This window comes from Rhinolophus sinicus, linkage group LG11 (genome assembly GCF_036562045.2).
Source record: "Rhinolophus sinicus isolate RSC01 linkage group LG11, ASM3656204v1, whole genome shotgun sequence".
Taxonomy (NCBI): Eukaryota; Metazoa; Chordata; class Mammalia; order Chiroptera; family Rhinolophidae; genus Rhinolophus; species Rhinolophus sinicus.
The window spans coordinates 76,023,047-76,050,976 of record NC_133760.1 but is presented as its reverse complement, the minus strand read 5'-3'; the positions used below and the strand labels follow the sequence as shown (position 1 = coordinate 76,050,976).

General features: G+C 34.1%; 1 protein-coding gene across 1 annotated transcript in view; it reads left to right on the top strand.

Moving 5' to 3' along the window:
• The window catches only part of CAPZA2 (capping actin protein of muscle Z-line subunit alpha 2), a 47,068-nt gene that overhangs the window by 16,092 nt on the left and 3,046 nt on the right, over window positions 1-27,930 (top strand). Inside the window, exons 2-8 of the mRNA XM_019743218.2 lie at window positions 6,222-6,285; window positions 7,577-7,628; window positions 14,603-14,666; window positions 18,581-18,787; window positions 20,323-20,402; window positions 23,312-23,390; window positions 25,476-25,547. Of these exons, the coding sequence (XP_019598777.1) occupies window positions 6,222-6,285; window positions 7,577-7,628; window positions 14,603-14,666; window positions 18,581-18,787; window positions 20,323-20,402; window positions 23,312-23,390; window positions 25,476-25,547 (618 nt within the window). The remainder of the gene's footprint in view (window positions 1-6,221; window positions 6,286-7,576; window positions 7,629-14,602; window positions 14,667-18,580; window positions 18,788-20,322; window positions 20,403-23,311; window positions 23,391-25,475; window positions 25,548-27,930) is intronic.

Sequence of the window (27,930 nt, the reverse complement as noted above, 5' to 3'; positions counted from 1 at the left end):
TGCATCTATGTTCATGAGAGATTTGGGTCTGTGAATTGTGCTAATCTAAAAATCAAAGACCAAAGTGAGAGGCAACAAGCATTTATTTGAGATCAAAAAAGAATAGCTATTTGGGAGGCACTGATTCAAGCAGAAACCCAAATAGTGTAATGTTCCAATTAGGAGACAAAGGCAGGTGGTATTTATGAGAGGGAAGGGGAACAATCATATCAATGGAAGGCATTTCTATTGGTGCAGATAGGCTAACAGAGTGGCGAATTCTAAACTGTTTTTAATTTTCAGTCTGGTAGTCGTCAGCCCTGTAGTCATAATATCTGCTTTCTTGTTATCTTTGCAAGTAGTTGTTTGGCATACAGTGTTGCTTTAGGCCCAGTCCAAAGGTTATTTTGCCCTGTGTTAATATTCCAAAGATTTGAGGCATAAGTGCCAAGCAGTTCCTCTGGGATGGCAGCTCCTGCTTCATTTTAAAGTAACTCTGATTATACTATTTTTCTACAGTTGTGTTTCTTGAATTATTTTAGTCTTTGGTATAGGATGGTGCTATTCTTTAAAATTAGTTGGAAGGTGTTCTTTCTTTCTTAAATACTGGGTATAAGAAAACCTGGAGTTTTATTTGTTGGAAAGCTTTTAACGATAATTTGTTTAATAGATCTAGGTTCTCTGTTTCTTGAGTGAATTTTGTATTTTGTGTCTTTAAGGGAATTTGTCTGTTTCACTTAAGTTATTACTGACATTTTAAATACCAAAAAAAAATTATTTATTTTGAAACAGTTGTTTGTTGGCTACACTGTTACATTCTGCCAGATTCATCTTTTGGTGGCTGGGTTTTACCCATTCCACCAAAACTTTTAAATCTGAGAAGCAGCATAATGTAGTGAATAAAAGTAGATTCAGGAATCAGTTACTTAGCTTCTGCTTCAGTTACCTCATCTAAAAAACGTGCAAAGATAATATTAACCACCTCATAGGGTTGTTTTGAAGAGTTGAATCCATGTAGAGTGCTTGGCAAACACTAATGTCAATTATCCCACTTTTGTTATCATCTTAATTATTATTTCTCAGTGGTATCTAATAACAGTCATAGATTTTGCTTAAAACTTGAGAGTTCTAGACTATAAAGCCTTGTTTCTTTGAACTGACATTTTCTAACCTTTTCAAGACTTTGTCACCTACTCGTGTGGGGCCTCTACCGAGGAACATCTTTCATCTGTCTTCTGAAAACTACATGTGTACTTAGATGCATATACACACAACATACAGAGGGTGCCAAAAAAATATACACATTTTAAGGTAGGAAACTGTATTAAAATTGTAATACTCAATGGGCGGCCGGTTGCTCAGTTGATTAGAGCGTGTGCTCTTAACAACAAGATTGCTGGTTGGATTCCCACATGGGATGGTGGGCTGCATATCCCGCAACTAGATTGAAAATGGGGACTGGGCTTGGAGCTGAGCTGTGCCCTCCACAACTAGATGGAAGAACGACGACTTGACTTGCAGCTGATAGGTCCTGGAAAAGACACACGGTTACCCAATAAAATTCACACAAAAGAACGTAATGTATGCTGATAACAAAAGGTGAATACAAGTTACGTTTGACTTCTGCAATTACAGGAAGTGCTCAAAGTGGTGACCATCAGTGTCCAGACACTTGTGATTACACGAACTACTGCTTGAGCAATGTTGACCAAAGTGTCCACTTGTATACATTTTTTTTGGCACCCCCGTATATACACAAACATATACAAGGTTGTATAATTAAGTTCCTGAACTCATCCTAGAAAAAGCTGCATATCTCACTGCTGAATATCACTACAGTCACCTTCGAAGTACACCCCTTGGGAAGCTACGCACCTACACCAGGGCCTAGTCCACCCTTCAAAGCAATTTTGAAACTTTCTGGAATGGTCATTAGAGCTGTCATCGTATTACTCTTGATGTCCTGAATGTCATCCAAATGTCTTCCTTTCAATATTTCCTTTATCTTTGGGTAAAGAAAGAAGTCATTGGGGGCCAGATCAGGGAAGGTGTTCCAATACGGTTACTTGTTTACTAGCTAAAAACCCTCACAGACAGCGCCATGTGAGCTGGTGCATTGTCGTGATGCAAGAGCCATGGATTGTTGGTGAAAAGTTCAGATCATCTAACTTTTTCACGCAGCCTTTTCAGCACTTCAAAATAGTAAACTTGGTTAATTGTTTGTCCAGTTGGTACAAATTCATATGAATAATCCCTCTGATAGCAAAAAAGGTTAGCAACATTGGGGCAGCAAGTTCGCGAACTTAGTTGTCAGACCTTGTATAAGTCTTTTCTTTCCATTGTTTTTAGTTTCCACATCAGAGAATTGACAGTGCTAATAAAGTGGGAAAGATGAAAATAAGTCAAGGTTTTCTTTTTGTCTAGGATTGTCTCTTAATTCAGCAAATACATGAATATGCATTTAAAAATCACCTGGAAAGCTTGTATATATGGTGTTTTCAGAGCCGCATTTCCAGAGTCTGTGGGGCCCATAATTGTGCATTTTGGACAAAATCACTGAAACTGCTTGTTTAGGGACTACACTTTCAGGAACACGGTCTGAACTTAGTCAGAGGATGCTGTGTAGTAGTTGGAAAACTATCATAAATACTCAAGACTTCTTCACTAAACTGTAATATGAGGCATACCATTTAACTTCTCAGATATAATTTAATTAGTGATTAATCTCTTTCGCAAATATAGCCTTTATTCTCTTAAATATATCTCTCAGTACACCTGTTGATATTTTGTCTCTTACATTTGAACTAAAATTTCCTAAGAAGTGGGGAAGGCCATTCTTCCCCTCTTCCTTTCTATATCTTTCACTAATTTGAGACACATAAATATGTTTTCTTCATTATACCTAAGTGCATCTTACTTCTTCACACATACAAATTTCCTTGATAATTTTTTTCCATTTTAGTTTAAAGGAAAAATTTGCTGATTTGTGTGTGTGTGTGTGTGTGTGTGTCTCACACACACACTAATAAGCAAATTATATATGGGGGGGGTACGTGGGTGCTTCGGATTCTTAAATGCATTAAATTATATATGTATATTTTTCTTTTTCTCCTACCTCCCCGCCACCCTCAACTTCTGGCAACCACCAGTCTCTGTTCTCTATGAGTTTGGCAGCTTGGGTTTTTCAGTTGGTTGGCTGGTTGGTTGGTTGGTTGGTTGGTTGGTTGGTTGGTTGGTTGGTTGGTTGGTTTAGACACCACATAAAAGATCTGAGGCATTTGTCTTTCTCTGTCTGACTTATTTCGCTTAGCATAATGCTCTCACAGTCCATCTATGTTGTCACAAATGGCAAGATTTCATTCTGTTTGATGGCTGAATAATAGTCTATTGTGTGTTTGTGTGTGTGTGTATTTATGTGTCACAATTTATTCATTCCTCCATTGCCGGACTCTTAAGTTGTGTCCATACCTTGGCTGTTGTAAATAATGCTGCAATTAATGTGGGGTACAGATATGTTTTTGAGTTAGTGTTTTCATTTTCTTCAGATAAATACCTAGAAGTGGAGTTGCTGAATCATATGGTAGTTCCTTTTCTAGTTTTTTGAGGAACCTCCATATTGTTTTCCATAGTGGCTTCACCAATTTACATTCCTGCCAACAGTTATTTCTTGTCTTTTTGATAATAGCCATTCTAACAGAGGTGATGTTCATTGTGGTCTTGATTTGCATTTCTTTGATGATTAATGATGTAGAGTATCTTTTCATGTACTGGTTGGCCATCTGTATGTCTGAGAAAATGTCTGTTCAGATTTTCTGCCCATTTTTTAATCAGATTGGGGGGTTTTGCTATTGAGTTGTATGAGTTCTTTATATGTTTTGGATATTAACCCCTTATCAGCTATATGATTTGCAAATATTTTCTCCCATTCTGTAGGTTGCCTTTTCACTTTGTTGATGATTTCCTTTCTTGGTTGGAAGCTTTTAGTTTGATGTGGTCCCACTTGTGCATTTGTGTTTTTTGTTGCTTTTGCTTTTGGAGTCTGATTTTAAAAATTATTGCCAAGACCTATGTCAAGGAGCTTACCACCTATCTCTTCTTGTAGAAGTTTTATGGTTTCAGGTTTTATATTTTGAGTTAATTTTTATGCATGTTGTAAGATAGTGATCAAGTTTCATTCTTTTACGTGTGGCTGTCCAGTTTTCCAAACACCATTTATTGAAAAGACTGTCCTTTCCCCAGTGTATGTTCTTGGCTCCTTTGTCATAAATTGACCATATACCTATGGATTTATTTCTGGGATCTCTATTCATTGATCTGTGTGTCTTTTTTTTTTTTTTTTTTTTTTGCCAGTACCATACTGTTTTAATTAGTGTGGTTTTTTGTAATATAGTTTGAAATCAGGGAGCTTTCAGCTTTGTTCTTTCGCAAGATTGCTTTGGCTATTTGGGGTCTTTGTGATTCTTTACAGATTTTAGGTTTATTCTATTTCTGTGAAAAATGTTATTGGAATGTTGATCGGGATGGTACTGAATTTGTAGATTGCTTTGGGTAGTATGGATATTTTAATTATATTGATTTTTCCTATTCATGAGCACAGAATAGCTTTCCATTTATTTATATTTTAATTTCATTCATGTCTTGTAGTTTTCAGTATACAGGACTTTTACCTCCTTGGTTACAATTATTTCATTCTTTTTGGTGTAATTTTAAATAGAGTTGTTTCTTAATTTCTCTTTGTGATAGTTCATTCTTAGAAATGATTTTTGTGTATTGATTTTTATATCCTGTAACTTTACAGAATTCGTTTATTAGTTTTAACAGTTTTTTGATGAAGTCTTGAGGGTTTTCTCTGTATAATACGTCACCCGCAAAAAGTGATAGTTTTACTTCTTCCTTTTGAATTTGGATACCTTTTATTTGTTTGTTTCTTTTTTTTGTTTTTGTTTTTGTCTGATTGCTGTGGCTAGGACTTCCAATACTATGAGTATGTTGAATAAAAGAGGTGAGTGTGGGCATTCTTGTTTTGTTCCTGATCTTAGAAGAAAACTTTCAGCTTTTCACCTTTGAATGTGATGTTAGCTGTGGGCTTGTCATATATTTTCTTTATTTTGTTGAGGTACAGTCTCTCTCTAACTGCTTTGTTGAAAGTTTTTATCATAAATGGATGTTAAATTTTGTCAAGTACTTCTTCTGTATCTATTGAGATGATCATATGATGTTCCTTTATGTTGTGAATACGGTGTATCACTAACGGATTTGCAGGTGTTGAACCATCCTTGCATTCTGGCATAAATCCCACTTGGTCTTGGTATCTGATCCTGTTAATGTATTGCTGAATTCAGTTTGCTAATATTTTGTTGAGGATTTTTGTGTCTATGTTCATTAGGGATATTGGACTATAATTTTCTGTTCTTGTGGCACCCTTGTAATGCTAGCCTCATAAAAGCTTGGAAGAGTTTCCTCCTCTTGTGGTTTTGGAAGAATGAGAAGGATTTGTATTAATTTTTCTTTGAACTTTTGGTAGAATTTGTTAGTGAAGTCTGAACTATTGTTTTTTAGGAGGGTCTTGATTACTGATTCAATCTACTTACTTTTAATTGGTCTGTTCAGATTTTCCATTTCTTCCTAATTCATTCTTGGCAGGTTGTATGTTTCTAGGGGTTACCCTTTTCTTCTAGGTTGTCCAATTTGTTTGCAGGTATTATAATTGTTTATTGTAGTCTAATAATTCTTTCTATTTCTGTGGTATGATTTGTAACAGTTCCTCTTTCATTTCTGATTTTGTGTCTTTTTTTTCCTTGGCAAATCTAGTAAAGACTTGTCAGTTTTTATCCTTTCAAAGAACCATCTCTTAGTTTCCTCTCTATTGTCTTTTTAGTCGCTGTATAATTTATTTCTGTTTTAATTTTTGTTATTTCTTCCTACTAACTTTGGGTTTCATTTGTTCTTTTTCTAATTCCTTAAGGTGTAAAGTTATGTTGTTATTTGAGACTTTTATATATTTTGTATTTTTTAATCTACATTCAACCTATAATTGTGATTATACTAAATTATTAAACAATAATAAGCTTATTTTTAAAAAGTAATAAATTTAAGGTGTTTGAATGAAGAAGTGTCACTATCCCTAAATTTTTCTTAAGTCATTTTCAGTAGAACTTTAGAATGCCATAATTTTGTACTTTTTTTTAAATTTTAGCTGAGGCCTATGCTATGGAACATTTATATCTTCATTTCTATTTTAGGTGCGTATAGCAGCAAAGTTCATCATTCATGCCCCTCCTGGAGAATTTAACGAAGTGTTTAATGGTGAGTGTTTACTTTATAACACTAAGACTAGATATATAAAGCACTCTTTTTCTAAAGAATAAATTATATAACCAAAATAACTAAGTTAAGAAGATTATGTAGAAAAACCTGTATTTTCTGAACTACAGGAAAAGTTTCATCAGTCTGGATTTTATAATGGCTAGAATATAATGTACTTATGATATACCATGTTTCCCCAAAAATAAGATGTAGCCAGACAGTCAGCTCTAATACATCTTTTGGAGCAAAAATTAACATAAGACCCAGTCTTATTTTACTATAATATAAAACCGGGTATAATATAATATAATACAATTAATATAATACTGGGTAGGTCTTATTTTTTAGACCTAGGTCTTGTATTAGGCTAGGTCTTATTTTCGGGGAAATACAGTACATTATGTTTAATGGCTGTCCAATTTTACATTGTTTATAAGAACTATAGACTGTATTATATTAAACCAGTTTCTTAATGAGAGATGCTTTGTGTTATTTTCATTTAGTGAAAAAATTGTTGGATGTACTTTATGGTCGCAACTATGTAAAACAGCTAAGTGCATAGGAAAAATAATAACAGAAAATATACCAAAGCTACTGTAGAAATTTGGTTCTTTTGGGTGAAATTATGTGATTTTTTTTTTCCTTTATGTTTCACAGAGTGCTTGGGTTTTCCAATAAGTATTATCTTTAAAGTTATGTATTAATGATTAATAGGCACATGTCTACATAATCTATCTAAAATTAGGACAGAATTAAGAATCAACAAAAGTGAGATTATTAAATAAAGCAGCTACCACATCAAACTAGATACCTTCATCTTTTGTTTGAACATGTGCTGTCTGAAGACGGAAGTGCGTACATCTGCACTCTGTTCACAAGCGGGTTCTGGTTGAATCCCTTCTCTGCAGAGCACATGCACTTGAACTCGTGACAGCACCATCACACTCGAGGTGCAGCACTAAGCCTGCTGCAGATCTCAGCACACCCTCCTTGCTGTCACTTACCTCCATTTCAGGTCTTTGGAGATATGTTTCAGTCTGCCTGCATTGACTATGAAGGGTATAAAAGAACTTGTATTTCCATTTCATTTCCTCTTCTATTTCCTAATCAACTTTAAAATTAATGTCATGGTGTGTTTTTATACTTATTTGAGCCATCAGAGTGATTATTTGATCTTCCTCTTTTGTGGGGTGGGGGTGTTAATACATGACCAGAATAACCTGCATTCATTACACAGGAATTTCAAACATAGAAAAACAGTAATATATAAAAGATAACGTTTGTTTTGCAGATGTTCGGTTACTGCTTAATAATGATAATCTTCTCAGGGAAGGAGCAGCCCAGTAAGTATTATATATTATTAACATAACGAAAGTGACATGGGAAAATGTTTTAAAAGTGTTTTTTAAGCACCAATCCCTAAAAAAGATATTTGCACATCAAGTTCAAATATATAAATATGCATAGTATGTACTAGGCTAGAAGAGAAATATTTTTGATCACAGAGAGAAATAGGGACACAATTATAATATGAAATTGTCTATTTGTTGTGTGTTTGGGAGTGGCTTATATACTCAATACTAACTACATTTTGACTTTTGCAAAGTTGGGTAAAATTATTTTAGAAATTTTGGTTTTTGAAATTATGATTGTTTTAATTTTTATTCAGATTTTGCTTTATTGTTATATATTTGACACTAATGGATTTTTGAGGGTTAGGAGTTTATTTTGCTCATCCATAAATGCCTACTGTGATACCTGACATAGATATACCTAATAAATATTTACCAGATTTGTAAATGATTGAAAGAACTAGGCAATTCTAAAAGCCAGGGTGTCATCTTTGGACAGTGACCTGAATCATGCCTTGCCACACCTATCATAGGATTTCATAGAAATGGTCAATTCTCTTCCCCAACACCAACTCCCAAAATAAGGTCCGGGGACCCATATTTTAGGCTAACCAACTCCATTACTCTTTTGAAAATGGTGAAATTAAACAGATTTTTAGTGCCTTACAAAGAGTGTTTAGTAACCATCCGGTCACCTACTCTCATCCTAGTATGCTATCCAACATGTGACATCCTAACTAATGGGGGAAATGTGCTCTCATTCTATTTTGAAGGCTTCATCAAATAAATGTCCTTTACAGTTAATGGTAATGAAGGTAGAGGTTCAGCAGACTCCCAGGCATATCTGATTTCGCTTCTAATTTAAATTCCTGTATTTTTTAATAGCAGTTTTTATTTATTATTTTTTATTGGGGGAAAAATACACATTCAATGTATGATTACAAAATACTGTAAATGTTTAAATTTTTAAAAAAATGTATTACAGTAAAAGACATATTGCCATTAATCCCACTCAAAATACTACTCCTTGCTTTGAAAACACTTATCCCATCGTTCTTGCCACTTTCTGCAGCAGTCCTGGAAGTCCTCTTTCATATCTTTACTTCATCCTCCATCACAACAATGCTCCATGTCACACATCACTTGTGGTATGGCAGTTTCTGTCAAGTAAAAACATTACGGTGTGTTCTCATCCACTTTGTTCACTGGATCTGGCACCTGTGTGACTTCTGGCTCTTCCCCAAAGTCAAAATGATTCAGGACACCGAGGCAGCCACAACAGCACAACTAAAGATACTCACAAAAGAGGACTTCCAGAACTGCTTCTGAAAGTGGCAAGAACCATGGGATGAGTGAGTTCGGAACGAGGGGGGGTATATTGAAGGGGGTTAATGGCAATATGTCTTTTACTGTGATAAATTTTTAATTTAAACATTCACTGTATTTTTTTATTACACCATATAACGATCTCTATCATTTTGATCACTTTTTTGTGTACAGTTCTCTGGCATTAAGTACATTCACATTGATTGTTGTATGATCATCACCACTGTCCATCTCCAGAACGGTTTTCCTTTTTCCAAACTGAAACTCTGTACCCATTAAACAATAATTTCCTATTCCCCTTTCTCCCCAGCCCCTGACAACCACTGTTCTACTTTCTGTCTCTATGAATTTAACTTCTCTAGATACCTCATGCACTGTTTGTCCTTTTGAGACTCATTTATTCCGCTTAGCACAATATCTTTAAGGTTCATCCATGTTATCTCATGTGTCAGAATTTCCTTTTTAATGCTAAATATATATACCACATTTTTTTTTATTCATTCATCTGTCAATGGAAACCTGGGTTGCTTCCACCCTGTTAATTATTATAGTAAAGTGCTTTATAGAAATCAGTTTACTTTATACCTTTAACTTTAGTTACTAGCTTCTGAGTGAATTTCTACTTACTCTTAATTTCTTTAAATCTTATTTAAATTATTTGTATATTCAAGAAAAATTAATTTTCTAATAGCATATAGCATATTGACAAGTAAAGAAACATATAACATATAGCATTTATGAACTTTTAACAACAGAACTTTCAAAATAAACTTTTCTTCTGAGTTATCTTTGGTAAATAAATGTGTGGGTTGTTTCAGGTAGGTGCACAAATTAGATTTTTTTTTAAGTTAAGAAAATGAGAAACTTGATTTGTTTAAAGACAACGTTTTCCCCTGGCAGAGTGAGGTTTAATGAAGGTCAAAAAAATATTCATAATTATGTAAGTATGAAATAGTCATACATATGACTCAAAATGATGAAAGTATTGAATTTTATTTGTCCAAAGAAGCATTTACCTGATGATGATTGTTATCTTTAAATTAAATAACTTGGATTTGTTCTAAAAAGAAACTGGAATGTGAGCTGTAGTTCTCTTTTATTATGAACCAAATTTCAGGGACAGTTGTGGTCCACATTTCAAAGGTATAGAGATTGAAATGCCTGATAGTCTGAGGTTTTTTGTTTTTTTTAAGGAAATGAGTCTTTGAGGAAATCAGTAGTAATGATAAAAGATCTTTATAGTAGAGTATAAACCCAAGAAAAAAATCATGGAAGCCTTCAGTAGAAACTTGATTTTCTTGCATGTAGTTATACTTTCAGTAAATGATTGTTAACTAGATGAACACATAAAGAAAATATTGATTCTTTTTGTTGACCTCAGTGACTTTCTCTAAAGTAAATATTCATTTGAATTTATTTTGTAGACATCTAAGCGTGTCTGTGAAGTGCAAAAATATACCTTAAATCATTGACTTTGGAATTAAATTACTCTGGCTCACAGTGTCCTCTCTGTGAAATGGTGTTACCCCTGTTGTTCACTAGACTTGGTTCTGAATTACTTTTGAAATATCTCAAAATTTGGTATTACCCTCAAGATAGTTTATCACTTAACATTGAGGCTGCCTGTTAAACCTGCATAATGTAACTTGGAAGGCATAGTAAAAACATGAGACTGTATCCGAGTGGCAGTTTCTCCAGAGTAAGTGCATAACCATAGTCCTGTTTCTTCTTCAGTTGTACTTTTTATATTGAATTTCTTTTATACCAGTACATCTCTTCCTCACATATATGTGCTTCTTTTCCTCCTTTCCTCCACCTTTTCCCTGTTGCTTTAACTGTGTTTTTTTACCCTTTTCTGTCTTTTTATAAGGGGAAAATACATAGCTATTGTTCTGAAGAGTGGTTCTGATTGGACATCTTTCTTTACGAAATGACACAAATTCAGTATGTTTCATCGTAAAATTAGACATACATACTGAAGAATTGGTACTCTCAATTCTAGAATATTTTGAAGTATCCAGAAATAGCCTTTTATTCAACAGATGTAGGAATGTCAGACTTCACTATGATGATGAGATAAATAAGCCTCTTAGGTATTTTACAGTGCAGAGTCAGATATATTCAATATCAGGCCAAATGAAATAAAATGTTATCTTAATAGAGGTATGTCAAAGGCTTTTGGAGGAAATCCCAAAGGAAGAAATCTTTAATTTCTATTTAGAGCTGGATTTTGAGCTGAGTTTAAATAATGAATAGGATTTGAATAGTAAATAATGAAAATAATGTAGCCAAACTGAGGGAAACACATGGTGAGAGTTTAAGATGTGATTGGTGAATCACTAATAGTAAAGGGTGTAAAAATCTAAATACAGAAACAGGTGACTGAGAAATGAATTGGGCTACAGAACTCTACAAGCAGAGAAATTAGTGTTTCACTGTTTCTAGTAGAGTGTTTTACACTTAAATATTTGTATAGATGGAGGGTTGGGTGAGCAGGTGGTGAGTGGGTGGATGGAATAAGTTTTCTGAACTGGAAGGGACTTGGGAAGTCATTGAGTCCAAACCCCTTTTTTTTGTAGATGAGGTAAATGGTGCTCACACTAGCTAACACAAAGTTTGAACAAAACATAGATATTCTGTATTCTGACTTTGTAGGTTAATAAGTACCTTTTTCCCACTATACTGTGTAACTGACCTATTTAACTTGCTTTGAGCATTTAAGATAAAATTTTACCTATTTCATATTTATTGTCTCCTTTTTAGATTTCCTGTTCTTCCCTCACTCCCAAATTATAGATAGATGAAGTTTGTGGTTACAGACAGTAAAAGGCCTAGGACCAAATTACTATCTGTATTTATTTATTTATTTATTAATTTTTTATCGGGCAATATTGGGGAACAGTGCTTCTCCAGGGCCCATCAGCTCCAAGTTGTTGTCCTTCAGTCTAGTTGTGGGGAGCACAGCTCAGCTCCAAGTCCAGTCGCCATTTTCAAATTTTAGTTGCAGGGGGCACAGCCCACCATCCCATGTGGGAATTGAACCGGCAACTCTGTTGTTGAGAGTTCGTGCTCTAACCAACTGAGCCATCTGGCCGCCCATATCCATATTTATATTTAAATGTGTCTTTTACTTCCAGTAATTCTAAGTGATTTAGAATATTGTCATGGGCCACTTAACAATAAGGACGCGTTCTGAGAAATGCATCGTTAAGCAATTTCATCCTTGTGCAAAAATCAGAGTGTGCTAACACAAACCTAGGTGGTATAGCCCATTGTTCCTAGGATACAAACCTGTACAGCATGGTACTGTACAAACAACATGAGATTCAATCAAGCATGAGAGAAAATTATGCACTCAAGAGACATGGTAAATGAGAGATATACGAGGCTGCTGGCGTAACCGGGCATACTGTTTTACATGGAACTTTTTATGTATGTAGAAAGAGTACACTCTAAAATAACAATTAAAAGCATAGTATAGAACATACATAAACCAGTAACCTAGTTATTTATTATTATTATCAAGTATTATGTCCTGTACATAATTGTATGTGCTATACTTCTATAAGACCAGCAGTTCATTAGGTTTGTTTACACCCGCATCACCACACATGTGAGTCATGTGCTGTGCTGTGGCATACTAGGCAATAGGGAAGTTCAGCTCCATTATAATCTTACGGATCACCATCATATATGTGGTTCATCATTGACCGAAACATCCTTATGCAGTGCATGACTCTAGTTGTGTGTTTTTTTTATTTAATCTCAGACATATTTTTGAGGTAGGTTCATTTAAGGGTTAATGACTGCCTGGCTATGTTGAGGCTATTCCTAGGAAGATTGTGGTTTTAATGAATTAAGAAAATCAGAAGTGGATAGATACTTCTTTCTCTAGCTCTTTCATGCATTTCTATATTTACTCCCATCTTTTTTGAACATGCAGTGTCAGGAATTTAACGGCTAGAAACTGAATTCTACTTTGCTATTTTTACATTTTCTAGTCTTTTATTAACTCAATAATGCTTTGACTAACCAAATATTCCTTTCTGGAGAGACTGAGTAGCTAATACCTGAAAATTCAGTAGACATCTTACCATCCAGAATAACATGAAACACTCCCAAGGAGATTAGATTGAGAGATACATTCCTAAATTTTAAAATTCTCAATGTCTTTTCTGTTGCCATGTTTCCCCGAGAATAAGACCTAGCCAGACAATCAGCTATAATGCATCTTTTGGAGCAAAAATTAGTATAAGACAGGGTCTTATTTTACTATAAAACCCGGTCTTATAGAAGATCCAGTCTTATATAAGACACGGTATTATATTATATTATATTATATTATATTATATTATATTATATTATATTATATTATATTATAATATACCTGGTCTTATATAAAACTGTTCTTATAGTAAAATAAGACCAGGTTTTATATTAATTTTTGTTCCAAAAGACGCATTAGAGCTGATTGTCTGTCTAGGCCTTATTTTTGGGGAAACACAGTAAGTGGAATAAATTTCTCAGGTTACAGGTTTTATAAAATACAGTATGATCTTTATGTATTTTTAGATAATCATTTGTACGATGAGAGTTTTTCCTACAAGTGTATTATGTAGTTACATAATATATTATTCTTTACTCATGAGAATAGAGAGCCTTTGTTCTTGAATTCATCTCGTCACCATTTCCTAGTTCAGACTTTCAGCAGTTCTAACATGGATGTTTGCCTGACAATAACGTAACTGCTTTTTCTGGCTGTAGTTGCTTCACTTCCCAATTTGTCATACACACTACTACCAAATTAATCTTTAAAGTAGCTCTATGTTCTCCTTTCTCAGAAAGCTTTTGTGATTATGCTTTGCCTCCCAAATGAAGTAATTATTCCAGCTTTCAAGCCTTGCCATTTACTTTGGTAAACTAACTATAAACCTGCTACGTGCCAGGCATTGAGCTTGGTGCTTTCTGTGGTGTTGGACCTGACCTATCTTCTCATGTGTTTTGCTCCTCCTGGTCCCTCTAATTGAAGTACTCTTTTCTTCACATCCCTCCAATTTCCACAAGACCACAGATCCTACCCATTATTTCAAAGCCATTTCTCAGTATTACATCCATTATGAAATAACATCTAATTCTCTTTTCTTCTTAGAATGTATTTTTTAAAATATATGTATTATTCATGGTGCTTTATTGGTCATTCTTTTATGGTACTTTCTTCTTTGTCCTTTGTTTGTCTATTATCTTTCCTATTCAGCTGTAAGCCCTTTAACTGTAGGGTCTGTCTGGTTACTCTTTGCATCTCTCATAGCAACTACTTTGTTTCCTGGTCTGTCGTATACTACGTGATTGGATATGTATCTTATAGATGGCTAACCTTTACTTCCAAGGGTTTGAATGAAAAGATTAATTATATTTACTGATTTAATTTTCTTTTGCTAAACATTGAAAGCTGGTATCATTCGTCAGTTTTAAAAATAGCCATACCTACATAATATTTATAGTTAATATAAGATCACTAATAGAGAGTTATAATTTTATTTAACTTGCCATGTGACTTTTATTGACAGGTGAATTGACTGTGATTTTTTTTAAGGGTATTAAGTAAGTAATTTTAAGTAATTCGCCTTTTTCTTTTTTAGTGCATTTGCGCAGTATAACCTGGACCAGTTTACTCCAGTAAAAATTGAAGGTTATGAGGATCAGGTATGTTTCATGTAAACACAGGATCTAGCTATTCTTTGTTTCATTTATAATGGTTATTATTATCCTGCAAGAATTATGAAGTGGTGTGTTTAAAAGATAAAAAAGTGTTCACTTTTATCATAGCCACTTACGGGCAAAGTAATTGAAAATTTAGTTTCTTTTGTTGAAACCAATAATGCTATTAGCAGAAAGTTCCTTTTAGAAATTCAAATATAATTCTTTTAAGATTTTGGAAAATAGTTACTTTAAATCTACTTTCTTGTTTAGGAAAAAAAAAAATCAATCCTATATTTATCCAAAATCTAGAATATATATTAGTAAGATTTATATCATAATTTGGTTGCTCTGGAATTCTACAATTCTTCATGTGAGTAACTTAGCATTTAGTAACTATTAAATCTTTTCTTTCCAAAGTGCGAGTTAGAATTGCTAAGCTAAGAAAAGCCACAAAAAGTCACTAGCATTCTTACTTTTTTGGTTTAATGTTAACTAGTAATTGAACAGTGATTGTATTAATTCATACTGTGCTGTGTGAAGCACAATTTATGTAAAACAATATGAAGAAGGAACTGGTAAGTAGAACGTAAGAGTAGTAACAATTAGTTCTTAGTAGCTAATTATCAATATAGCAAAGGTTATATTTGTCATTATTCCTTATGTAACATGTAGTCTTTTAGTTGCAGGGCGAAAAGAGACTAGACAAAAGATGACTTGTAACGGAAAGGAAAGCATAAGCTTATATATAGAGAGAGAGATGCATGTGTGTATACACATATATAAAAAGCTATATAGTGCTTCATTTTATTAATCTAAATTTATTTTCTTTCTCTTGTGAGATTTTGTTTTTCTGTGCTTTTTTTTTTTTCATTTGTTTATTTTTTTAGTGTTATAAACAATGCTGTATTAAACATCTTTGTACCTCCGGGCACATTGACTATTGTCTTCTTAAGATAAATCCCTGAAAGAAGATTTGCTGGGTCCAAGGAATGCATCCTTTTATTTTTATTTACTTATTTATTTTAGATTCAGGCATCTTTTTATAATGTTGAATAGCTCCCAAACTTGTTTTATGAACCTAGCATAATTTTAATACTTAAATCTAATAAAAAACAAAAGAAACTCTATAGTAAGCTCACATATGACTATAGATTGAAAAATTTAAATAGACATTAGCAAATAGAATCCAGGGATATGAATATATGAAAAAAAAAATAACATGCCAAGACTAACTAGAATGTATCCAAAGGGAAAACCTTATGATATATCAGTAGACAGTGAAAAAGAATTTGGAAGATCCAGCAGCTAGCTCTCATTACAAAAACCCTAAGTAAAATATGAATAGAAAAAACTCTTAACTATAATAGATTGTTTAACAAAAACCAATAGTAAATATCATAAACTAGAAACACAAATAATTTTAGTTAAAATAGAAAATTGTCCAGGAATAGCTACTTATCACTATTAATCTAATATCATGGAGGTGTAGCAAATATGACAAGAGAATGAAAATTTTTAAACCTTTGAAAAAGAAGAGAACACTTAGGTGATTGATTGATTGATTGGTTGATTGATTTAGAAATACTGAGAGACTAGTAAAATTAGCCTCCCAGCCATAAAAAACTACTGAACTTAAAAGAATTCCATGAGATGACTGAATTTAAGGTAAGTATATAAAACTCATTCACTTTCCTTTATTGCGGCAAGTAAGTACTTTAAACTAGAAATGGTTGGAGGGGGAGGAGTTTCATTTTAAATAATGGTGAAACTATACATTAACCTAGAAATAACCTTTAGAAGAAAAAACAGGATTGTGAAGAAAATGGTGGTTGTCCTCTTGAAACACATGAAAAAGGATCTGTACAGTAGAAAGGCACATCACATTTCATTTTGAGATAGAAAGTTAAATTTTAAAAATGAAAATATGAATTTAATGCAGCTTGATTAGAATCCTGATAGCTTGATTGGTCAAAATTTTCATAAAGTTTATATAAAAAAATACATGCTTGAAAAAAAAGCAAGAAAAATGTAAGAAGAGTAAGAACAGTGAGAGAATTGCCTTACTAGACAGCAGAAAATCCTTTACAGCCAATGTAAAGTCAAATCAAGATGGTATTTTATAGAGTAGACAAATAGATCAGTAGAGCAGCATATAGGTGCAGGATTTAATCCCAAAGTATGAACATTTGTATACATGACAAGGTTTTAATTTAAACAGACATACAATAAAAGATATTGGCACAACTGGTTTCTATCAAGAAAAAGTTGGACCTCTGTCATATAATATATACAGAAATTTCAGGTGGATTAAAAATGTGTAAAATAACTAAAATTTTAGGAGTAAAGAGTCCACATATACAAGATAAGGGCACGGGGAGATCATCTTAAAACTGGAAACCCAGAAACTATGAAAGAAAAGATGGACATTTTGCTACATAATAATTATTTTAACTGTAGAATGAAGCAGATGCTTTAAACAAAGGACTCTTATAAATTTTAAAAAGAAATGGTACAAAGTATTAAAGGATATTTGCTCACAGAAGAGCAAATGGCCCACAAAACATGAAAAGATACTTAGATCTGTCAGGAAGTCAAAGAAATAAAGTAATGGGATAGATTTCATGCCCATCAGACTGAGAAAAGAATTGTATGCCTATTGATTGTGATAACATGAAGGGGAACATTATCTTTTATATTGTTCATAGAAATGCAGTTTGTTACAGCCATTTTTTGAAAGCAATCTAATTATGTATTAAATTTAAATATATAAACCTTATACCTCAGTCGCCACTGCTGGGAATTTATCCAAGAGAAATGGAAGCATCCAATGGAGACAAAAACATTAGTATGTTAAAATATATGTACAGTAATAATTATTTCAACATTTTTAATGTGCCCATCCCTCCCCCTAAAAGAAAACAGCCTGGAAATAAAGAGAAGGTGCATCAGTAGTGGAATGACAGAATAAATTACGCTATAGTCACATCGTGGGATATTATGCAACCATTAAAAAGAATGGTGAGAGGTATACCAGTTAACTTGGAAGGGTTTCTGTAAGGTATTTATGTTGAAAAAAGCCAGAAGCAGAAAAATAGGTGTTTGCATGCACTTTTATTCTATTCATTGTTATAAAACAATGACCCAAACAAGAACCCTGCATGCATGTATGTATGTACACTGATGTGTATGTATATTTATCTATGTAGGATTATGTGGCTGAAAAAAATTTAGGGCGATACATCTTATGTTTCGTGATTTACATCAGAGGGATGACTATGTCCTGTCATGAATGAGGAGTCAAAAATTGGGAGAGTTGCAAGGGAAGGAAAATGGAAATTTTTTAAATAAAGCACAAAATGTCAAATTTATGCATGTGTAATATAAATGTACATAAATGAATAAATTACTTTTTAAAAAATTTGGAAATCAGTTGAAAACAACTGTCAATGATTAGCTTACACAAACAAGAAAGGCACTTCACAGAAGCTGAGATTGTGAGCCCAGGAGCAATGTAGACACACCGATGAGGAGTCTCACTGGATTAAAACCATTCTTATAAATATCCTCATCGAAGGATGTTGAGGAACTGGAGACTAGTAACAGGAAAAGTAACTATTCATAGTTCTCAAAAAAAAAACTGACTCCAGCAGTATGTTAGGAGATGCATTTTTTTCCCTGGGTAGTTGGAAGTTCTGTTAGATCAGATCCACTGATCTAAGCCGAATGAGAGTAACCTCATTGTCTGTATAGTCGACTCATTTGAAATATTCTAGTTGTGCCCTGTAGTTAAACCAGTTGTTTGGAGTAGAATTACTTTATAGTTTTAAGGAAAAGGCTTAAGTGAAGGTATACTAATATGTCAGTACTGAAATGCTATTTTAAATACTTGTTTCCCAAAATTTATTGTATCGTTGAAGGTATTGATAACAGAACATGGCGACTTGGGAAATGGAAAGTTTTTGGATCCAAAAAACAGAATCTGTTTCAAATTTGATCACTTAAGAAAGGAAGCAACTGATCCAAGACCGTATGAAGCAGAAAATGCAATTGAATCGTGGAGAACTTCAGTAGAAACTGCTCTGCGAGCTTATGTGAAAGAACATTATCCGAATGGGGTCTGCACTGTAAGTCATCATTTCTTTTGTCTTATGTAAATGTGGCAGTGTTTTTATGAAATTTATAGTAACTTACAGATATAAGTTGCCCTTCATTTTTTTCTTGAAGTAAATATGTCTAACAATGTTGTTGTTTTTTCAAGAAACCCTAAATAGTAAATATATTTTGATAGCCCAAAATGGAAAAAATGGTAGTTACCTTGAGTTAAATTCAAGTAGGAATTTTCATACATTGATTAGAAGAGGATGATTATGATGAGATTCTTTCATCTCATGTTCATGACTCATCTCAATAAGTTTAGATCAAGCTTATTTTCATTAAGTTATGAGACCTTAAAACAAAATTATTTGGAAGCGGAATCATTTCTTTGTGTTTTTCACAATCAGATTTCTTATTTTTTTAATGTTCTTTCATAAGTTTAACCTGTTTTCATATTTTCAGGCTAAAATGTTAGAAAGTAGGATTGCTTTTTTTTCTTTTTCTTTCGTAACATTCTTTGACCCAGATAGGGTTTTCAGTCCCCCGCAGTCTGTCTGTGCTTCTGTGATCGCCATAGCCAGTGATCTTCTGAAGTCGCAGTTAGATTATGAAAACCCCCTGCTTACAGTCCTTCAGATTTTTCCCGCTGCGCTTAGTTAGCGTCCAGGCTTCTGAGCGTGGCTTTCAAGGCCGTGTGGACCTCTCCAACCTGAGGTGACCGTACATCCTGGTTTCTACCTGCTGTCCCAATAGAAGTATTAATATTACCCAGTAACACCTCATTTCGCTGTCTGAAATTAACCTGGTTAATTTGGTTAGGACAAAAATTCAGTATCTAGTTCTCAATAATTATTTGAGACATATAGCAGCATAACCAAAATACTTTACAAGTGCTATGAATTATAACCTTGTTGACTAGGATTATTTTGGAAGAATAACTCAAAGAGAAAGTGGTTAGGTTGAGCTAGAGAGTCCTCATTTGTTCCCCGGGGTTGAAGGCACAATGAAGTCATTATTTTTAAAGCAGCAAACAAGAGCTGAAGTAACGTCATCAGACCGTCACAGGCATCCTCATAACAACCTTCCTTAGTTATAGGAAGTAACTTGCCCACCTCCAGCCAGATCCTTTTTCAATGACTAGAGAATAGCCGTCCCTAAGATTGTGAAGTCAGCAGAGATGATCATCATAATCTAGGTCCAGTTTTCATTTGCATGGAAACAGCCAGATTGGCATCTGTATGTTTAAATTACCTACACTTCTTATGATGCTTGTGTTTGGAATGAAAAGTGTGGTATGTCTGGGATGTTCATGAACATTTTAGAGTAGTTTTACTCAGTACATTGTACTCTATCGTTTCATTTATGATCCACTAGGCATCTGTGATCGGATGTACATATGTGAGCACTTGTTTTTCTAGCTCCTGTGTTAGATTGATGACTTGTTTTGTCTACTTTTACATAGTCCTGCCAAAGCTCTGTACAGTTTTCAGTATTTTATGTATATTTAGAGCTGGATGTTCTGCACCCTAAATTCACTCTTGTGTTTGTTTTCTTTGCCATCAAGGTATATGGTAAAAAAATAGATGGACAGCAAACCATTATTGCATGCATAGAAAGCCATCAGTTCCAAGCAAAAAACTTTTGGTAAGTTAAAATTTTGTGTAGTGGGGAATTGTGACATTGTTTATATTCTGTGTAAAAGGTCCTTGCTTTATTGATTGGGTGTATACCTTGTTTGTGTGTGATTGACTAAGAGCAATCTAAACATAATATAAAACTTCAGGTTTTTGATATAAGAAAGTTATCTGCTTCATCATCAGCCTAATCGTTTAAAGATAGCGGGCAATTCATTGACACTCAGTGAAAAGAATGCGGGAGTGGGAAGTGGTTCTAGAGACTGGCAAGCAGCGTCCTACGGGAATACGTGTGCCTGCGAGCTGACCAGTTGGCTGGCCCACATGTTCGTTCTAGAAGGTGTTTCTGAATGGGACTCACTTTAGGGAGGAGGACAGAGGTGATCATAAAGTGAAGAACTGTGATTTTTTGTGTGTGAACTTGGGCACTGTTTTCATGTGAATTGCCTTGTGCGTGGTTGGCCAGTGTGAGGGAAAGACATGCTTTATACAGTGAGGCAAACTACAGCCATGTCTTACAATTTTGTGTGCAAATCATTTGCTTATTCCTTATAAAAGTCTAGCCTCCCAACGCACTGACTTGCCTTATTAATCTTTGACAAGTTGTTAGACCTTTTTATTCTTAGACAAGACTTTGTAAGTTCCACATTAGATAAAATCTTTACATTTATCCCCTTTTTAGTTAATACACACTAAGGTCATCAGAGTAAGTATGGTTATAATATTTACCTTTTAAGTATCTTAGTCTTTGACTTGCTAGCCAGGTTGGTTGGGGGTGCTACCGAGGATAAAGTAAACAGGTGTCAGTAACCCCTGAGGACCAGTTTGGTCTGGGGCCCAAGGTTGCTCCCATACTAAACCATCTCAGAAATAAATGCAAGGTTACCAGGTTAACCAAGAACGTTTGGAGGAATGCAGATACATTACCACTGAAGGAAAATCCATTCCTGTGTAAACATATGCCTCCATGACAGGCTGCAGTCACCTTTTATGGTGTACTTCTATGAACTTCATATAAATGTAGTTTCTCCATTTTAGCCCTAAAAATTTGTAACATCAATGTACTAGTGTCCTAAAGAAATAAATCTGCACAAAATCACAATTTATCCTACTTGTGCCATGATATGTATGATAAAATCAATCTGATTGAACTACTATTAAAGGCAAATTCTTGTTACTAAGTTTTACTTTAGAATATATTGGAAATGTTTAGTAAATTTACTAGTTTTCAAAAACACAAATTATTTGAGTTTTAGCATATGTAAAATGAAGATGCTGTCCTTGAATTTTCTATTCTCACTATTTCACGCTACATATCTGAATTTTTTCTGAACTACCACTATGAACATTATATCATTGAAGTTAAAAATGATTCGCACTTTTTGGAAAAGACAAAATTTGTATGATATTCCTAAGTGCTAAACATCACATATCACAATAATTTAAATCTAAATATTTTGGTACAAAGAAATATACCTCAGTCTACCTAAAATAGAGGTAGAATAAAAATCAGAAGATAACTAGTCATGGATGTTCCATAGATTCACTAGAGATATTCTCTTCATGGTCTCTACTCTTTCCCTAATGTCTGGCAGTACTGGAGGTTTAGCAAATGTTTGAATGAACACGTTTGCAATGACAACATTACTAGAAGAGAAGGGAAGAATATAATTAAAGGGTAGGACATCTTGACTGTTTACTCCATTAATGAAAGGGTGCTCTCTACTCAATATCATTTACTATTACTTATAGTAATATCTTTGGAAGGATCTTATGAAATCGTTTTCAAATTGGCACCATTACTTGATTTGGAATTTCTTTTTACAATCAGTTGTGATATACGCATATTATCATAATAAATCAGAAATTTATATTCTTAGAACTCACTAATGCTTGATACTAATACCTAAATAAAAAGAATAACTTATTTTGGAATCATGAAATAAAATGAATAGACATAGATTCTTCTCAGCTAAGCTTCTATGGATAATTTTTGAATGAGTCACTAAAAATCAAGACAAGTTGTAAAATTATCTTTTAGCCTGTAGAACATATACATCGCTCTAATAATAGTATTTTTTAAATGTTAACTTTTAATGATAAGAATACCATACCATCATTCTACAGATTTTCATGATTGGTTAGACTGAAAGAATGTCAGAAGGAACCCAGAAATAATTTTATACCAAAACCAGGAAAGTGATCCATTAGCCCTGTGACTATTTTAGAAATATATGCTGTTTGCAAAAAAAAAATAATAATAACAGGTATAAATTTGCATATCAGAATGTCTTTAGCATGCAAAGAGCAAGGAGAGATCAAAAGAAAAGGAGTTGCTGTGAAAAGGCTGTTAGAAAAAGAAGTTCATTATCTGGGAGACAAAAATGATAACATACCTATTGCTTGTTTGTAATGTCACAATTGGCTACCATGATGAATATGTGTTGATTTGTATACTGAAAATAATTTCAGGAAGTAGAAGGAGAATGTGCCTTTTATATGAAAACTTTAAACCTAAAATTGGAAAATAAAAAAATCTGATGCTTATAACTCTTCATATTTATAGCCCTTCTCTTTCCAGATATCAAAACCTCCTTAAGAATGATGTTTTACTATCCATTCTTCTTTAATTATTTGGTACTTAGTTTTCAAATGTATTTTAAGCTTCAGGATTTGAATTCTGAAGTTGCCTCCATTATATAGGTCCTTTTTTATCAGTAGGATGAAGATTCAGTTCTATATAGCTCATAACTGAACTTAACCTTTTGATTCTTTTGAATATTTCAGTGATTAGAAAATGAATGTCCAGCATCCATCCCCCACATTCTCATATTGCAGCGTTAGATTTAAATCTGGAACTTGAAATTTATTCAAATTATTTTCCCTACCTTATCTACAGCTGCTGTTTTTATTTTTAAGGAATGGTCGTTGGAGATCAGAGTGGAAGTTTACAATTACTCCTTCAACCACTCAGGTGGTTGGCATCTTGAAAATTCAGGTATGAAATAAAAAGAATTTGTTTAGTTATCTTGAGATGGTTTTGAATGGGAAAATAACTGCTTCTTAAGTTTATATTTTCATGATATACAATAACCATTTCTTTTCAGATCTTTGTTTTGAGGTAATGGGAACAAGTAGTACTGATTTCATCTTTTAAATAACCTTGTAGTTCATTCTGTAGTCATCAAAAATCTGGGAGGATAGCTGACAAATTCTAAAACCACAGCTAAAATTAGATGCTGCCATTTGGTCTGCTCTTCATACAGTTTGTTCATGTAAGCACCTTTTGAGGTGGAGTTGTGCATTCTCTCTTCTCAGCTGGGTGGAGTTGGCTGAAGTATAATTTAATTAACGTGTGTGTGTTTAGATGTGTAAACATATGTACTTATTATATGTATATATTAATATATGTACATAGTACATATCTTTTAAGTATCTCCTGTACTCATATTTGGCTCTTATATGAAACCTATTAGAACTGAATTCTTTGAATTTTAATGTGAGCTCAAATGTTTATCTAGAAGAATATTTGATAACTAAGACTATGTATTTCAATCTAGATATTACTAAGTAAGTTACAGGAAATACTGACTAACCTGTTTCTGTCTTGGTTCACACATTTGTTCACTACATTTATTGATCAAGTATCATGAAAGATGTGCGAAGAGGAATAAAGATGAATCAGACGTGGCTGCTCTGTCATCTGACTCCAATATTCATTTCTAGTCTATATCCTGTTACTTATGTGTCTTTGTGACTGTCTCTTAGGGGCTCAGGAAAGGAGGTTAAGAGCGTGAATTTTGAAACCAAACTACCTGAGTTTGAATCCCAGCTCTGCCAGCTTTTAGTTGTGTGACATCAGAAAGTCATTTAAGCTCTTTTTGTTTGTTTCCTCATCGGCTAAAAAAACAGCCATAATAAATAATCTCATATGGGTTGTTTAAAGATATTAGATAATGTGGGCAAAATTGATAGAACCAAGACAGACATAAAGTGTTTAATGAATGGTAGCCATTTTGTTAACATTCTTCTTTCCTTCAGTTAGGCCTCAGCAGCTGTCACCTGGATAATTTCTAAAATGGTGTCCCTGTGGACCAAAGCTTGTTGAGAGCTGGGCTTGTCTGGTTCACAACTCTGTCTTCAGCACTTAGCATCATGCCTGGCATATGATTGTAACTTTATTTTGTTGAATTGCTAGGCCCTTTGCCGTCCCCTAATCCATTTTTTCGCATTGCCATCAAGAAAGACGATTTTTTAAAATTTAAATCTGGATGTATTATTTGCCTACTTAAGACCATTCTAGCAGTACATTCTCACCTACTAGATAGTCCTGACATATTTGCATTGCATGCAAGGCCCAAAGCTGGCTTGTTTCCTGTTATATACTATTCTCCAGCCACTTCTCTCCCTCCCTGACCTCACTATCAGGCCACTCACAAGTACCTCCAAGCCTTCCTAAGAATGCTGGTCTCGAAGCTGTTTCCTTATCTTATCTGATTTGTCAGTCATTTTGCTAAATCCAAGTGCAGTGTCACCTCTTTTCTGAAGTCCTTTTTTAACATTCAAAGTCTAGAGTATTGCTAATATACTTTTAACATACCTCTTACTTAATATGTTGTGTTAAAATATGAGATCAGGAACCATCTTTTTAAAAGCTGTGTGTCCCTAGAACCTTAGTAAGAGGCATATATAATAATCACTCAATGTTTATTGAATAAATTTACGTCTTTGAAATTTGATGAATTAAATGATTGGCGGAAATACACAAAAGGAGAGCAGTGTTGGGGAGAAAATGTTGTGAGCTTGATTTTGGAAATCTTGCATTTAGACACCATTAGATCTATGAGGTGAAAACGTCCAGCAGTCAGACAGGGGAGGACTTCCTGAGTAACTGCAGGACCTGCTGACTACTTTCCTAACAAGGCTGAGGGGAGAGACTTTCTGGGGTTTGAAAGGTCCAGAGTTCAGCAGAGAAGTTAGGTTAGAGCTGAAATGGTCGTCGTCTGCATTGATATGATTACTGAGTCGAGAGACCTTGAGGCTTCTACCTATAACTGGTTTGTGTAATTTCTCCTTCTAATAGGTTCATTATTACGAAGATGGTAATGTTCAGCTAGTGAGTCATAAAGATACACAGGATCCCCTGCCAGTGTCTGTAAGTAATTAGTTCAAAGTCATATTCAAATAGCCTGACTTCTATAAAGCCAGAGGTTTTGGAATTAACATCTTAAGTAATAGTCCTGCTTCAGATTAAAGTCTTTTTAGATACCGTGTTTCCCCGAAAATAAGATCTAGCTGGACAGTCAGCTCTAATGTGTCTTTTGGAGCAAAAGTTAATATAAGATCCGGTCTTATTTTACTATGAGACCGGGTCTAATATAATATAATACTGTGTCTTATATTCGTTTTTTCTCCAAAAGATGCATTAGAACTGATTGTCCAGCTAAGTCTTATTTTCAGGGAAACAGGGTAGATTAAAGATGGTAAGTAGGGCAGCCGGATGGCTCAGTTGGTTAGAGCGCGAGCTCTGAACAACAGGATTGCTGGTTCAATTCCCACATGGGCCAATGAGCTGCACCTTCCACAACTAGATTGAAGACAGTGAGCTGCTGCTGAGCTTCCAGAGGGGCGGGCCTCATGGCTCAATTGGTTAGAGTGCAAGCTCTCAAAAAGGTCGCCAGTTCAATTCCTGTATGGGATGGTGGGCTGCACCCCCTGCAACTAAAGATTGAAAACGGTGACTGGCCTTGGAGCAGAGCTGCGCCGTCTGCAACTAGACTGAAGGACAATGACTTGGAGCTGATGGGCCCTGGAGAAACATACTGTTCCCCAATATTCCCCAATAAAAAAAAAAATTTAAATAAAAAAATAGATGGTAAGTAATAGAAATCGGTACCTAACTTTTTCTTAGCTTTATTGAGATACAATTCACATACCATTCAGCTCACCCAGTTAAACTTTAAAATTCACTGTTTATTAGTATATTAATGGGATTGTGAAACAATCACCAGTCTAATTTAGAACATGTTTGTCCTCCCAAAATTTTGTGTCTATTAGCAGTCACTCCCCATTTCCTCCACCAACTCTTCCCTCAAATCCCTCTCAGCCCTAGGCAACCATGAGTCGGCTTTCTGACTGTATGGATTTGCCTGTTCTGGGCATGTCCTGTAAATGGAATCCTACATACATGGTATTTTGTGACTGCCTCATTTCACTTAGCGTAATGTTTTCAGGGTTCGTCCATATTGGAGTATACTCGTATATCAGTATTCCATTCCTTTTAATTGATGAATAGAATTCTATATACCACATTTTATTTATCCGTTTTATCAGTTGACAAACATTTGTGTTGTTTTCTACTTTTTTGCTTCCATGAACTAACTTCATGTGCTATTTTTGGTATAGACATTTGTTATAGTTTCTCTTTGGGATATATGTGGCAGTGGAGTTGCTGGGTCATATGGTAGTTCTATGTTAAACGTTTGAAGAACTGCCAGTTTTGAAAAACTCCCATCAGTTTCTCCACATCATCACCAAACTTAGTGTCTGTCTTTTTGGTTATAGCCATCCTAGTCAGTATGAAATGGTATCTCATTGTGTGTTTTGTTTACATATTCCTGATGGGTAATGATAATGAGCATCTTTTCATGTGTTTAGTGGTCATTTGTGTATTGAAAATGTCTATTCAGATCCTTTGCCTGTTTCTTAATTGGTTATTTGTTTTTATTGTTGAGTTGTAGTTGTTGCTTATTTATTCTGGATATAAGTCCTATATCAGATACATGATTTGCAAATATTTTCTCCCATTCTATATATCTTTTCACTTTCTTGATCGTAGCATGTGTAGAACAAAAGAGTTCAGTTTTGATGTAGTCCAGTTTATTTTTTTCTTTTACTACATGTGCTTTTGGTATTTTAATAGAAACCATTGCATAACCCATGGTCGTGAAGATTTAGCTTCAGTGTTTTCTTCTAAGACTATTATAGTTTTAGCTCTTAAATTTACATCTATGATCCTGAACATAACTTTTATGTTTGTATTGTTTGCTTTATTCCCCCTTTATCTGTTTGGAGTATGATTTAGTGAACTTTTTCTGAAGTTCAGCTTTCAAATTCAAGAAACTTTGAACTTGGTTTTATTTCCCCACAGAGTTCTTTCACACATTCTTTCCATTGCACATGCAGCTATTTCTTTGTGGAATCTTTTTTGCCCTAAGGATATTAATAATAAAACATGAACAGTGACATTTTCCCATAAACATTTGTGTTGTATACCTAAAGGTACCAATATATTTTAAACATCAACTAATATTCCTACAAATACTAAGGAAAAGTTCATTTTTAATTTAAGAAAGGTTTGATTTAACATTAAGAAACATTTATGAATGTGGTAAGCCAGATGCTACCTGAGAAGAGAAGAAAGCTGTATGTTTAAGAAGTTTTCTGTAGCACTTCGGTGATTTCTGCTTTTTTGCTAAGTGGTACTCTTCTTACAAAATTTGCCAGTAAAAGAAACATCCAAATGTCTGGTTTTCCAT